General features: G+C 37.9%; 1 protein-coding gene across 3 annotated transcripts in view; it reads right to left on the bottom strand.

Moving 5' to 3' along the window:
* Positions 1-15,462, bottom strand: part of ADIPOR2 (adiponectin receptor 2) — a 99,459-nt gene that overhangs the window by 38,107 nt on the left and 45,890 nt on the right. For all 3 annotated transcript variants that reach the window (XM_059403896.1, XM_059403897.1, XM_059403894.1), the window contains one exon: positions 8,793-9,042. In XM_059403896.1, coding sequence (XP_059259879.1) covers positions 8,793-8,960 — 168 coding nt within the window. In that variant the 5' untranslated portion in view covers positions 8,961-9,042. The remainder of the gene's footprint in view (positions 1-8,792; positions 9,043-15,462) is intronic.

Genomic DNA, 15,462 nt, shown 5'->3' with positions numbered 1-15,462 from the left:
AAAATCATATAGTGATATAGTTACTACATATTCAATTATCTCCTTTAAGATGACTAAACAGAATCTCCAATCTCACATTTTAAAACGAAACTCCTGATTTCCCCCTTTTTAAGCCTGCCTCCAACCTTAGCAATCCCACTTTTTGTGCAGTTAAAATATCCAATAATCATCCTTGATTGCCCTCTTTTCTTCACTCCACCTTTCATCAGGAAGTCCTCCTGGCTTGACTTCCAACAAGTCAACGGGAATCCCCCAAGTCGATGGGAATCCCTCCATTTCTACTGCTACTACCACCCTGTTTCAAGCCAAGATCTTTTCTCATCTAGAATATTCAACAGGTTCCTGTCCTTCCATTTTGTCTTCTCAAAGTTTATTCTCCACATCCAAAGTGATCTTTTAAAAATCACAATCCCTCCCTCCTGTTTAAACACCTCAAAGGCCACTTCCACTTCCACTTCCCAGCGGATTTTATTAAAATAAAATCTAAACTCCTTCTATATACCTATATGATCTGGTCCCTGCCTGGCCTACTGACCTCAACTCATTTCACTTTTTCTTCTTGCTCCTCATGCTCTAATTACACTGGCTTTCTTTCAATCCTCAGGGTGAAGAAAAGGAGCAGGGAGGAGGAGACAGGAGGGGACAGAAGCCACAGAGGAGAAAAAGCTTATTCTACCTGTGGCCCCCTATACTAGCTTGTTTCCTCTACCTGGAAATACTCTTCTCCTATCTCTTTGCTGGTTCCTTATCACTCAAGCCTCACCTCAAACATGATTTCCTTAACAATAGCTAAAGAACTAAGGGGGGGTGGGGGTGCGCTAACAGAGCACCCAGGAATTTTAGGGCATTGAAAGTGAAAGTACTCTGCATAATACCATAATGATGGATAGATGTCATACATTTGTCCAAACTCACAGTATATACAATATCAAGAGTAAACTGTAAACTATGAACTTCAGGTAATTAAATGTGTCAATACAGGCTCATCAATTTTAACAAAGACAGCACTCTGGTGGGGGATGTTGACAGTAGAGGAGGCTAGGTTATGTGTGAGGGCAGGGAGTATGCAGAAAAATCTGTTTCCCCTCAATTTTTCTGGGAACCTAAAAACTGCTCTAAAAAAAAGTGTTTTCAAAATTCTCTCACCTTATTACCTTAGCATACTTTTCTCCTCATAGCAATTATCATTTTTTATAATTAGCTCATTCATTTATGTGTTTCAGGGGTTTATCATCTGTGTTTTCACCTTTGCACTTGCACCATACAGGCAAAAATCGTGGCTCTTCCCTATCACCGTTATTTCTAGCGCTCAGAAAGGCACCTGGCCCAAAGCAGCTGAACAGGGCCCCTGTAGGCTGTGCACAGCACAACTTAGACAGCTCATCATAGATTATGATTTGATGAAATCTCTGGGAAATTTGCAAAATGACAGACCTGGATCTGAAAAAAATACATTCCTATAATACTTACATCAACAGAAGGCATAATAGTTTTAGATACACTATAATGACAATGTGCTACTGAGGTAGTCAGAACAAATATTAGCACTTGCTGACATACATAGCTAGGTACTTCTTTGTTGTGGGGGCCGTCTGTGCATTATAGGATGGTTAGCAGCACCCATGGCCTCTACCCACAAGATGCTAGTAGCACAACTCCCCTAATTTTGAAAACCAAAAATGTCTCCAGACGCTGGAAATTCCTAATGGTAGACCACTAGAAGGGTCTTTTAGGCTTTCACTAAGTTTTCTCATCTATAACACACAGATACTCAACATATCCTAGAACAGCCACTTCAAATGCACATACTCATTTACCTCGTATTAGGAAACCTCTGGATATTTACACTAAGTTTGTTTTTGTTTTTTTAACACAATGCTCATTATTAGAATTCAGGCAACGGTCCGGAACAGAAAAGCAAGCACCAAAACTAAACACTAAAAGAATTTTCACAAGTTCTCATATTATTCATAAAATATGCATACAGAAGATAGACACAATGTTATTGTTGCTCTTTTTCAGAGAAACTGATGTACTGAAAAGTTCTACAAAGTTATAATCAGGAGTTAAATAGAAGAACCTACAACTTCTAACTGTCATTCTAGGATTCTGTGGTATAAGAAAATTCTCTCCAGCATCTGATGCAGCAATGAAACTCCGTGTTTTTGTTGTTGTTGTTGTTGTTGTTGTTTTAAGATTCTATTTATTTATTTATTTATTTATTTATTTGAGGGAGAGGAGCAGAGGGAGGACAAGCCGACCCCATGCTGAGTACAGAGACCAAGGTGGGGCTTGATCCCATGACCCCAGCTGAAAGCCAGAGATGGATCCTTAACCAACTTAGCCACCCAGGTAGGCACCCCTAACACTGAAAATTTATTTTATGAAGTACAATAACCTATATAAAGATACTGGGATAGGGAATGGCTTTTTCCTTACAAACTGTGGCAGATTACATAATAAACTTTTCAATTATTTACTCACTCTTCCCACAGAGAAATAGAATCTCCATCCCATTATCTTTGATCTGGCCACATAAGTGCTTTGACCAATGGAACATAAGCAAATGTATGAGCTTATCACATATGAGCAGAAACTTTGAATGCAAATATGTGATTTGATTTGTTCTCTGGGACTTTTGCAATCTGCCATGAGAACATGTCCCAGAAAGTCTCCTTCAGTCTGGATCCCAGAATAAGAATATGCATGGAGCCGACCCACAAAAAGAAAGGCAATCTAAAGCAGTCACACCTGACCTACATCCCTTAGGTATGTTCCTATCGTTCTAAGTCATTAAGCCTCTGGAGTATGTAGTTCCTGCAGCAAAAGCTGACTAACACATGGATATACTTTTCTGGTGCACTAACATTAAAATATTTACATAACTCTAAATTTCACTGTATATGACTTTATAAAAATTGTTCTCTTTCTCTCTTGCTCTTTATCCACACACACACACACACCACACACACATACACAATCTTAACTCCTGCTTTTCTTTAACATTCAAAATGCATATTATGAACATTTTTAGAGATCAAAAAATTACCAGAACATATATCTGCACTTAAGATAGTTGTGTTACAATTCTCAGTTCACATTATCATACTCAAATACCACAAAAATAAGCAAAATATGAATTCCAAGTACAGGTCCAAAGAATCTAGGAAAGATTCTCCACAAATATGGAGTTAGAATATAGTAGGCCTGGGATGTCTGAGTGGCTCAGTCAGTTAGGTGTCTGCCTTTGGCTCAGGTCTTGATCTCAAGGTCCTGGGATCAAGTCAAGCATTGGCTCCTTGCTCAGGGGGGAGCCTGCTTCTCCCTCTGCCTACCACTCCCCCTGCTTATGTACATGCATGCTCTTTCTGACCAATAAAATCTTTTTTAAAAAGGAATACAGTATGCCTCGGTGTCCTCCAGTTTAGTCTTAGTATTCTTTAACAGTCCAAAAACACCTAAAAAAATAAGTAATAAATAAGTAAGAAATTTATTAAAATAAATTTCAAATCTACACATTTGCTGTCCATTGAATGCAAAATATACTTTTATAAAAGGAATAAGCAAAAAATTAGAGGCTTTATGTAATTCTAATTTTACTATTATTCTGTGTGGGAAACCAAAAAGTTTAAAATAATTTCAGCATATAGGAAACACACTTGGAAAAAAGTTCACTTGTTTGGCTGAAACCTCTTTTTACATGACAGAGAAATGACTGCTTATTACACATGCCATGAATATTTATCACCTACTATTCACAATTTGATCTACTCCAAGGTCTGGTTTCTGTTCCCACTCCTCTACCAAAATAGCTCTTGTTAAGTTCACCTATATGAACACCATATTTCCAGAACCAGAGGTCACTAGTCTATCCTTTTTGTTCATGATCTCTTTAGCAGCACTAGAAACAAACCAATCACTGCTCCCTCCCCTTCCTCTTGAAAGGCTTTCCTGGTTTTTTAATACAACACTTTCCTGGGTTTTCCTCCTACCTTACAAGAGTCTCTTAGCTTCCTCTACTTGCTCTCTCTCCTTAAAATGCCCTGTGAATGCTGGTGTCCTTCAGGCTGGATCCTAGGGCCCTTCTCTTTTCCCTCTCTTTTCTCTTCCTCTCTTAAATAACCTTAACCATTTATCATCTACATTGCAGCTAGCTTCTAAATAATTACTACCTGCCCAGGCCACTCTTAGGAATGCCAACTATCTTCTAGACACATCTACTAAAATGTCTCATGTGCATTTTATATTTAACACAGTCAAAAGCAAATTTTTGATCCTCCCATCTAACCCTATTTCACCTCCAAACTTATCCTCTAGTTTTTCCCATCTAAGAACACAGAATCATACCCCAGCAATCCAAGTATTCACGTCATCCCTCAGACGGATTCTTGTCCTTTCCTTCCCTTCTCCCTTAAGTCATCATATCCAATCTACCAGCAAGTTGTCAACCCTACCTCCAAAGCACAGCTCAAATGTATCCACTTCTTGCCAACTCAACTATCACCATCAACCCAGAATAAGCTACTCTCATGAATTTCTGAAACAGCCTTTTGACTCATCTCCAAGTTTCTTTCCCAACCAACAGCCCCCAAAATCTGCTGTTTTCACATAAGAGCCCAAAGTGATCCTTCTAGAATGTAATAAAATCTTATCACTCCATTACTAAAACTTTCCAATAATCTCCAATATACTTTCTCCATATCATGGTCAACAAAGGTCATTACGTAAAATTTTTTCCTCATTTCTTACTATCCTCCCACTTTTCACACTTCTTAAATATGCCAAATTCTTCTCAGATTCAGGAACCTGCACACACTACTCCTATTAACTGAAATCCCCTTGCACACACTTCCTCCTTTCCTCTTCCCCAACTTTTCATCAGTCTTTACTAAGCATTCAATTACACAATCACTTCTAGAAACTGCCAGAGATACTAATAATCAAAAAAGAACTGAAAACAGTTCTCTAAATTGGATATTAGTATATTTCAGAATAGTTCAGTGTGAGCCGCCCAGCTGGCTCAGTCAGCAGAGCATGCAACTCTTGATCTTGGGGTTGTGAGTTCAAGCCCCACACTGGGTATAGAGATTACTTAAAAACAAAATCTTAAAAAGAAAAAAAAAGTTCAATGTGTATATTCTGGAAATCTTTGAGACCATTTCTTAGTATCAGAAAATTGATAAAAATATAGAATCCTGGAGCAGCTAGGTGGTTCAGTCAGTAAAAGATCTGCCTTTGGCTCAGGTCGTGATCTCAGGATCCTGGAATCAAGCCCTGCACTAGGATCCTTGCTCAGTGGGGAGTCTGCTTTTCCCTCTCACTGTCCCTCTGTGCATGCATGTGCACATGCTTTCTCTCAAATAAAATCTTAAAAAAAAAAGGGGGGGGGGAATCCTATCATAACTGGAAAGGAACACAGGTATCATCTATGACAAATATAAAATCAAGGATAATTAAGTAACTTTTTCTATTTCACAAAGATAGATGATAGGTCTCCTGACCCTGTGTTCAATAACTTAGTCAACCCTCTTCCAATTCTGTTTACTGTATCTCCATTTTCTTTAAGATAACCCCAACATTTCAAAAAAAAATCCCTAAATTCATGTGGAATGACAAAGGGCCTCCAACAGTCAAAACAGTATTTTTTTTTTAAGAGGGAAAGTGAGAAGAGACTTCCTGCTGAGCAGGGAGCCCAACTTGGGGTTTGATTCCAGCACCCTGAGATCATGACCTGAGCTGAAGGCAGACATTTAACCAACTCAGTCATCCAGGCACTCCTAGTCAAAATAGTCTGGAGAAAGAACAACAAAGCTGGAAATATCCCACTTCCTTCAAAACATATTACAAAAGTACAGTAATCAAAATAGTATGGTACTGGGACGCCTGGGTGGCTCAGTTGGTTAAGCAGCTGCCTTTGGCTCAGGTCATGATCCCAGCGTCCTCGGATCGAGTCCCACATCGGGCTCCTTGCTCCGCAGGGAGCCTGCTTCTCCCTCTGACTCTGCCTTCCACTCTGTCTGCCTGTGCTCGCTCTCACTCGCTCTCTCTCTCTGACAAAAAAATAAATAAAATCTTAAAAAAAAAAAAAATAGTACGGTACTGGCAGGAAGACATACAGACCAAGGGAACAGAATCAGAGCCCAGAAATAAAATCACGCATACATAGGCAAGTGATCTTCAGCAAGAACAGCAAGACTACTACATAGTGGAAAAGAGGCTACAGAGTCTCTTCGATAAATGGTACTAGAAAACTGGATACCCACATGCGAAGGAGTAAAACTGGACCCTTACAGTTTTGTGTATTAATACACAAAAATCAATTCAAAATGACTCAACTCAAAAAAACCTAAATGTAAAACCTGAAACCATAAATCTCCAAGAAGAAAATACAGAGGAAAAGTTAAGTTTTATAACATCGGTTTTGGCAATGATTTCTTGGATATGACACCAAAAGCACAACCAATAAAAGCAAAATGAGACATGTGGGATTATGTCACCTAAATAACTCCTGCACAGCAAACAATCAACAGAACGGACCTATGGAATAGAAAATATTTGCAAACCATATTTGGAGTTAATATCCAAAATATAAAATAAATTCCCAAAACCCTACAGAGTTTGGGCAAAGGATATGAACAGACATTTCTCCAAGTATGTAAGTATATGAAAAGCATGCTCAACATTCATCATCAAAGAAATGCAAAGCAAAACTACAATGGGGTACTACATCACATCTGTTATCAAAACAGAAAATAGTAAGTGTGACGAGGATGTGGAGAAATTAGAACCCTTGTGCACTACTGATGGAAATATAAAATGATGCAGCTCCTGTGGAAAACAGTATGGAGGTTCCGCAAAAAAAAAAAAACCTAAAAATAGAACAGTCGTATGATCCAGTAATCCTACTTCTGGGTATATACAAAAAAAAAATAAAAATAAAAACATTACTGAGAGCTTTATTTACAATAGCCAAGAGGTACGAAAAACCTGAATGTCCAGCAGCAGATGAATGGATAAGGACAATTCAATAGTATTTAGCTTTAAAAAAGAAGTCTTATCATATGCTACAACATATACAAACCTTGAGAATATTATGCTAAATGAAACAAGCCAGTAATAGGAGAGATACTGTATGATTCCACTTATATGAGAAATCTAAAGTAGTCAGACTCCTAAAAGCAGAAAGCCCAATGGTAGCTGCCAAAGACTAGCAGCAGGCAGAGAAAATGGCAAGTGCTACTCAAGGCTATCGAGTTTTCAGTCATCCAAGCTGTAAAAATGCTAGAAATCTAATGGACATATAGTTAGCAATAATTCATGTCGTACTAATGGTCACAAAAAGGAAAAAATAAAAAACCACCTCCAGTCACTCATCCAAGCTTAGTGATAGTCCTCATTAGTAAAATAACAACTGTTTAGGTCTTAATAGCAAATGAGGGAAACAGCTTGTTCAGCTTAGATAAGGAAGTCTTAACTGCTAATACACATTACTTTAAAAGGGCAAGAAAGTCAAGTCTTAAGTGTGGATGGAAGTTCTTGCCCCAGATATCTGTCAAACCTCTTTTTAAACAGAAATAATGCCAGTTTAAAGACCAAATAATATTATTATACTTACTGTAGGAAAATAGGTGCTTTTTTAATCCTACTGACCTGTTCTCTGTATGTGTGGGCACATACACACACACGTGCACACAAATCTTTCACTGTAATACAATCTAGACATGATGATGAAGGTGGCTTATAAAGTGTTCCTAAGAAGAGAAGAACTACCTTTAATTTCCTATATTGTACCTATATTGCTACAGTGCTCTGATGAAATTCTTGTAAGAGACCTGAAAGGACAAGACAACCATCTGGAGTTCAAACCAATATCACTATTACCCATATAATAACTGTATTTCTTAGGATGATAAAGATGCAGTTTGGAGTAGAGGCTTTCAAAATGTGTAAAGTACAACCCACATTAAGAAATGTATATATTATTCATATCTACATACATATTTATATAAAACTAAACAATTTCATCGAATAATACAGTATAAATGTATATTGCTATATACATGCACCTCTTTGTTCTCTTGCTGTTTAATTTTTTAAATACTACTTATAGTACCAAAATCAATTTCACAACCACTAATGGAAAACTACAGTTTGGGAAACACTGTACTAGAGCCACAACAGTGAACACATGCTATGGCATTCCAAGGATACAAAGCACATAACAAAATGTATAAAACAGTGACTTTCTGATGCTATTCACAGGTACTTATATCTTTGCTTTCTAGACATAGTTGCTTAAATAATTTAAAGGCTGCTCTTTTCTCTGGGAAGTAAAAGGAAAGATTAAAATCTGCCTTCTGTTCCCAGAATTCTAATGACTCCCAAGGTAGACACTGGAGATAAACTATATCTGGAGAAGTAGTTCCAGCACAGAGTTAGAATTTCTCCAAAAATACAAAAGATAATATCATAACTAAAACATGGCTGAATTATAAAGATTAAATAGTAACTACAAAAACCCATTTCCCTTCTCAAACAAGATAAAGCAGATTAAGTATAATTTTAGGGTCAGCAGAAAAGGATTAACTATAACATCAAATAATATCTAGTTAATTTTAAAATCAGACTCTAATTTATCCTGAACAAAAACTTACAAATGTGCTCAATATTCCTTTTCGAAACCCCATCCTCTCTCCAGCAATGTCCCCATAGTTTTTCTTTTCCTAAGTATCTTTCCTCCAAACACATTCCCATAAATGCTGTTTTATTTATCATCCTTCCCTTTAACTTACTTTATGATGAGAAGAAAGAAGAGATGCTTCTAAAACAGGTTCCAAACTTCCTTGGTGGCTGTCATTATCACCTCTCCTTGTACCATCCAGTTGGTGTCCTTTTCTGAGCCTTATATCTGGCTCTGGAGTCCTGCTGCACCCCAATCGGTTTTCTGCTGTCTGGTTCATGGGCTACCCAAGCCTTTCTTACAAAGAGGTCTTTCTTTCTGTCCCTTCTGGGAGTATGGACTTTCTGGACAGTGAGTTGACCCTAAGGAGAAGAAAGTTTTAAATTAATATATTTTAAATAAACACATTAAATGAGTGCTGGGGGAAGACAGAGGTTAGATTATAATACACTCAAACAACAGAATACCCAGCAATCATTAAAAAATAATGCAACAGGGAGCCTGGGTGGCTCAGTCGGTTAAGCATCTGCCTTCAGCTCAAGTCATGATCCCAGAGTCCTGGGACTCCCAGCTTAGCAGGGAGCCTGCTACTACTCCCTCTCCTTTGCCCCTCCTCCGGCTCAGGTGAGTGGTGAACTCATAGGGCACCTGGGTGGCTCGGTCAATTAAGCCTCTGTCTTTGGCTCAGGTCATGACCCCAGGATCATGGGATCCAGCCCCGCATCAGGCTCCCTACTCAGGAAGAAGACTGCTTCTCCCTCTCCTACTACCCCCCAGCTTGTGTTCCCTCTCTCACTGTCTCTCCTTCTGTCAAATAAAACAATAAAATCTTTTAAAAAATAAAACAAGGTATAAAATATCTATATTTGCTAACAGGAAAGATGGCCAAAATCAATTTTTTAAAAAATCAGGATACAAGACAACATGTACACTGTTCCCAAAAGTTGTAAAAGTATAACTGTATACATACACAGAATAATTACCAGAAAGTATACAAAACTGTGCTCTTGGTACCAAAGTTCTCACTTCTAAGGTCTGAAGTGACAAAACTTTTCATTTTGTTCTGCCTGCATTTTTTTTTTTTTTTACAATATATCATTTTACAATATGCCATTACTACTTCAAATATACCAATTTATATCACTTTTTCAACTAAAAACCAGGCCAAACTGCAGAAAGAATATGTGGATTCTATGCATAATAGCTGGGTCTTACATACCCAGTCTCATTTAAACATCACAATGACCTCAAAGGGTATATTTGAATTATCTACTTTTCAGGTGAGGAAAACAAAATTCACCATACTTTGGAGGAAATAAACAGGACAAAGTCTCTGACTCTCATAGCACATATTATTGGTAATGTTTTGCATTCAAGTTCCTTAACTGTCTGACATTTCAATATTTGAGTTGTTTTGAATTCTAACTAGACTAACCTGGAAGGCCAGAAACTCAGGACTGAAGAAGCATACTTCTTTTACACTCCTTAAGTTCCCAGAAAGTGCTATCACTAAATGTTTAATGACTATTTGACAGATAACATTTAAATGTTCTTGAGTGGTAAAAACTCTCAGAAATCATCACTCTATCTCTAAATTAGGCTGTAGTAAGTCCCTGGAGTTCAATTATTTCAGGTCCTTGGCCCTCTACCTCTTAAAGTCACAGTACAAAAGCTTAACTTAGACATGTAGTCACATATACTAATAAGGTCATTATCACAGCCAATCCAACTAGAAACATAAACAGAAGCAGCCAGGGTATGCGTTATGCATAAAAGTCCATGAGATTCAAAGTTCTTCCTGGAGGAAAGGAGGAGTAAGGCAAAGTGGGAGGGCTTGGATAGCATAAAATGAGGGTAAAATGGGTATTTGGTGTATGTATGTATGTGTGTACACACACACACACACACTAAGAATCAGCCCTAGAATTCAAATTAGACTAAAAATCAGACAACTGTTAGTTTCATACAATCATTTGAATTTGCTGCAGAACTTCTCCAAGGGCTTTCAAAGTTTCTGGAGCAAGAAAAAACACAAACACAAATACAAATCTTTAAGGATCTCTAAACCTTAGCATGTGCCTATCACATAATGGCCTCAGCAAGCATATTAATAATACTGAGATTATAAACTATGCTATTAATGCCCAATTCTAAAAGAGAAAGCAATGCTAATAACTTACATTTATTTATATACAGCTCACAAAACTATTTCATACCATATCATTATGCTTCAGAGGAAAGGAAGCTAACATTTACTGTGGATCAACAACTGCAAAATATTAAATTCTATACCAGAGAATTTACATGGAGTATCTCACATAATCCTAATATACAGCCACCGCCCTGAGGTGTTTTATCCCCCATTTTATAAATGAGGAAACTAAAATTTGGCAGATTAATTTATTCAAGGCCATTAGTCAATAAAAATAAAGAGGAGCTGCTGGAATTTACACCCATGTCTTTCTGGCCCTCATAATGTTCACGTTTTTTCTACTACCCAAAAGATTAAGACTAGGGGAAAAGAGATAAAAATCTGAACCCTAAAGTCATTTGGCTTATGTGGCAAGTAAACAACAGAATCAGAATTTTTATTCTCAAACTGTAGCCTGTAAAATAAAGCTTTCTGCAAAGCAGCCTTGAAATACAACCACACCAAACTTCTCATAAGCAGGAGCTTTATATGGAGGAGTGTTGTTCATTTATGAGAATACTAATGGAGAATTGTTTTGTAATCCGCAACTCAGAAAAAGCAAGCAAATAACAAGAAATAAGTTTTCTGAAAGAATTTGTAAAGGATTCATCTTAAAATAAAAAGAAGAAAATCAATTTCCAGGAAAGGCCTGAGAGATCAATATACATTCCTATCAGTAATGCTTTCTAAATTTACAAGTAAAAGAATAAACAAAATAAGGCACTGTAAAATCTTCAATCAAAAAATTTTAGTTCTATTCACTACTTTGTATATACAAAGCAAGAAAGCCTACCACAAAGTTTTAGTTTCAACAGTAAGATTATTGAAGAAGAAAGCATTATGTCAGCCTTCAGGTTGCTGAAGATTTAACAAAAGCCTCCCAATCCTAAAACACTCAACAATTGTAATATACTATATATTTTAGTTAATTTGCATTCTACTATAGATAAAATGAATTGCTCCTGGATGCAATGTTTTGAAATCAAAAGCACTGATACTAAGGTCTAAGGTAAAATTACAGTTAAGGTAAAGGCGTCCTTCCTCACCACAATTATTTAACTCTGTCCTGGCGGTTTCAGATAATTATATAAAAGGTGAAAATGAGGATTAAAAAACTCTTAACTACGTACAGATTATATGATGCCTTAGCTAAAAACCTAAGAGAATCAACTAGGAAAAAATCATGAAAAAATTTATCAATGGATAACAGCCTGCATCCCATTATATTTGATTACTACAGGAAAAATTAATACACCACAATAGGGTAAAAGGGTAAAATGCTTCAAGCAAACCTTAAAATGCTAATGAAGATCTACAAAAACTGGGACTAATAAAGTGAGTTCTGCAATGCTTACAGAATATCAACATTCAAGTATCAATCACTTTTTTATGTACTAAAAATATGTATGTGGAAACAGAGACTTAGAAAAATAACCATTTAAAATTACTCCCAACAAAATTAAATACTTAAGTATACACTTAACAAAGTATGTACAAGATCTGTTTGCCAAAAATTACAAAACGTCGATGAACAAAAACAGCAACATACCATATTCATAGACTGGAAGACTTAATAAAGATATCAATTCTCCCCAAATTTTCTATAGGCTTAAATGCAACTGCTATCAAAACAAGATAATGGCAAGCTTACTCTCAAATCTATATGGAAGGCACAGGGTCTACCAAAAATAACCTTGAAAAACAATAAAGTGAGAAAAATCCCTCTATCTAAAATGAACGCTTATTATACAGCTACAGCAGTCAAGACAGTGTGATAATGGCAGAGGAAAAGACTGATGGAACAAAATAAGAGACCCAAAATGTAGACACACAAATACGCCTCTTATTTTAAAGATATGCAAAAGCAATTTATTTATTTTTTTATAATGGTTATTTATTTGTCAGAGAAACAGAGCGTGAACACACACAGGCAGGAGGAGCAGCAGGCAGAGGGAGAAGTAGGCTCCACACTGAGGAAGGAGCCCGGTGTGGGACTCGATCCTAGGACCCCGGGATCATGACCTGAGCTGAAGGCAGATGTTTAACTGATTGAGCCACCCGGCATCCCTGCAAAAGCAATTTAATGGAAGGACAGCCTTATCAACAAATATTGAGAGCCACCCCCACCCCCACAAAAAAAAAAAAAAGAAAAAAGAGAGGCCTTCAACCTAAACCTCACGTTAGGTTGAAAAGTTAGCTCAAAATATGGATAATGGCCTTTTTTTCTTTTTTTAAAGATTTTATTTATTCATTTGAGAGAGATACAAAGACAGAGAGAGAGCACAAGCAGGGAGGGGGAGAGGGAGAAGCAGACACCCCACTGAGCTGGGAGCCTGACATAGAGCCTGATTCCAGGATCTGGAGATCATGAACTGAGCTGAAGGCAGAGGCTTAACCAACTGAGCCACCCAGGTTCCCCGATATTGGCCTTAAATATAAAATGCAGAAGCATATTTTATTTTAAAAAAAACACAGGAGAAAACCTTCATAATCTAGAGCTACCAAAAGATCCATAATAGAAAAAAAAAAATAAATTGGACTGCATCAAAATTAACTTTTCTGTGAAGCCCTCTAAGAAGTTGAACAGACAAGTTGTAGAATGAGAGAAAATATTTGTAAATCACATATCCAACAACTATTATCTAAACTATATAAAGAACTCAAAAATTCAACAGCACATAAAACACTCCAACCAACTAGAAAATGGACAAATGACAGGAACAGGCCAGAGGATATACCAATGGCAAATAATCACAAGAAAAGATGTTCAAAGTCATTAGCCGTCAGGAAAATGCAAATTAAAACCAAAATGAGCTGTCGCCACAAGCTTAATCAGAATGGTTAAAACAAAAAACAGTAAGAACAAGAGAATGACTTCTGGCATGACAGTGTGAGCAGCTCTGCTAACATGCTCCCCAATGAAAATGATAAAAACTAAAACAAAACATTAAAAACCTCTGGAAACAGTCCTAAAGTTTACCTAAAGGTAAACAGCAAATAAAGAAACATTCAAGATTACCTATGAAAATTCAGTAAGAGAAGCAAAAAGTCAATGGTCTCTGAACCAATATGCCTCTCCTCCTCCCCCCTCCCAACTCAGAGGAACAATCTACTCCAGACTCCTGCAGTCAAAAACAAAGGGCCCCTTGGCCTCCAGCACCCAGATGAGGTCGGAAGGAACAGGAGGACATCAGTGTTTCTCATTTTGCCTCTGGTACCTATTGCCAAGGCTAATCCCAGATAAACAGTTTACAAGAAGGGGCGCTCTTCCTCCTACTAGCCCTACTTACAGAATTGAGGCAACTGCTACTTGACCATGTTATGCTGACAATAGCAGGGCACTGATCATTCCTGACCCAGCTCATGCGGTGGAGGTCCTACACCAGGAGAAGCAAGCTGAGAGGACCCAAGACCAATGCCCACTGGCCCACCAAGCACCCATCTCAGAGTGCAGCTATTACTCAGAAAGGAACTTGTCACTGTCCCATCCCCTTATCTCCAGAGCCCCTTTAGAGATTTTGACTGGGGGAAAGCAGCAGGAAGCGGGTGGGCAGGTATGCCTAATCTCTTCCCAAAAGGCTTAACTTTATTTGTAAGGCAGGGTGAAGAAGTCTAAAGGCATTCTAAAAACAGTGGAAATATTGGAGCAGAATCAAGATATAGACTAAACCAGGGGTACCTGGGTGGCTCTGTCAGTCAAGCATCAACTTTTTTTTTTTTTAATGATTTTATTTGTCAGAAGGGGGGCACACAGCAGGGGAGCGGCACAGGCTCCCTGCTGAGCAAGATATGCAAATATGCCCAGTATGGGACTCAGGACCCTGGGATCTCAGGACCCTGGGATCTCAGGACCCTGGGATCATGACCCGAGCTGAAGGCAGATGCTTAACTGACTGACCCACACAGGTGTCCTAAGCATAGAATTCCTCATTTCAGTGCAGGGAATGATCTTAGGGTTGTGAGATTCAGCTCCACCACAGACTTCGCACTGGGCATGGAGCCTGCTTAAGATAATTCTCTCTCTTCTCTCCCTCTGCGCGCCCCCTGCCTCCAAAAATAGGAAAAGAAAAAACCAAGCTCTAGGCAGGTTAGTTTGCAAAAGACAAGGAGGGAATAAGATAACTGGTAGGAGTTCTCCTGGTGTCTAACAAAAATTAAACACTAAAACCCAGAAACCATTCCTTCAAAGAAGCTGGAATTTGATGGGATTAGTCTGCAGAACCATTATAGTCCAGGGCACTCTTAAAATCATTAGGGCAATTAGCTGGCAATTAATGAAGTTTTTAACAGCTGAGTGTGTTCAGGGACAAAGAAAAAAGAGAACCCAACCCTTATCACGTTAGATTATCACCTTAGATAACTGTGCGCATATCCAAAATTATACCTCCCTGAGAAACAATATCAGAAGCTGAACACTAACGGGGAAAGACACGAACCAAAACAATTTGTCACGGATCCGTTAACACGGCAAGTTAACAAGCAAAGAACAAACACTGGAAGAGGGGGTCCAGTACCTAGAGTTGCTACATTATCTAAAAGGTCCAGTATCCAATAAAAAGTTAGGAGGCATGCAAAGAAACAGGACAGAATA

This window comes from Mustela nigripes, chromosome 6, assembly GCF_022355385.1.
Source record: "Mustela nigripes isolate SB6536 chromosome 6, MUSNIG.SB6536, whole genome shotgun sequence".
NCBI classification, from domain to species: domain Eukaryota; kingdom Metazoa; phylum Chordata; class Mammalia; order Carnivora; family Mustelidae; genus Mustela; species Mustela nigripes.
This window is presented reverse-complemented; position numbering and strand designations above follow the sequence as displayed.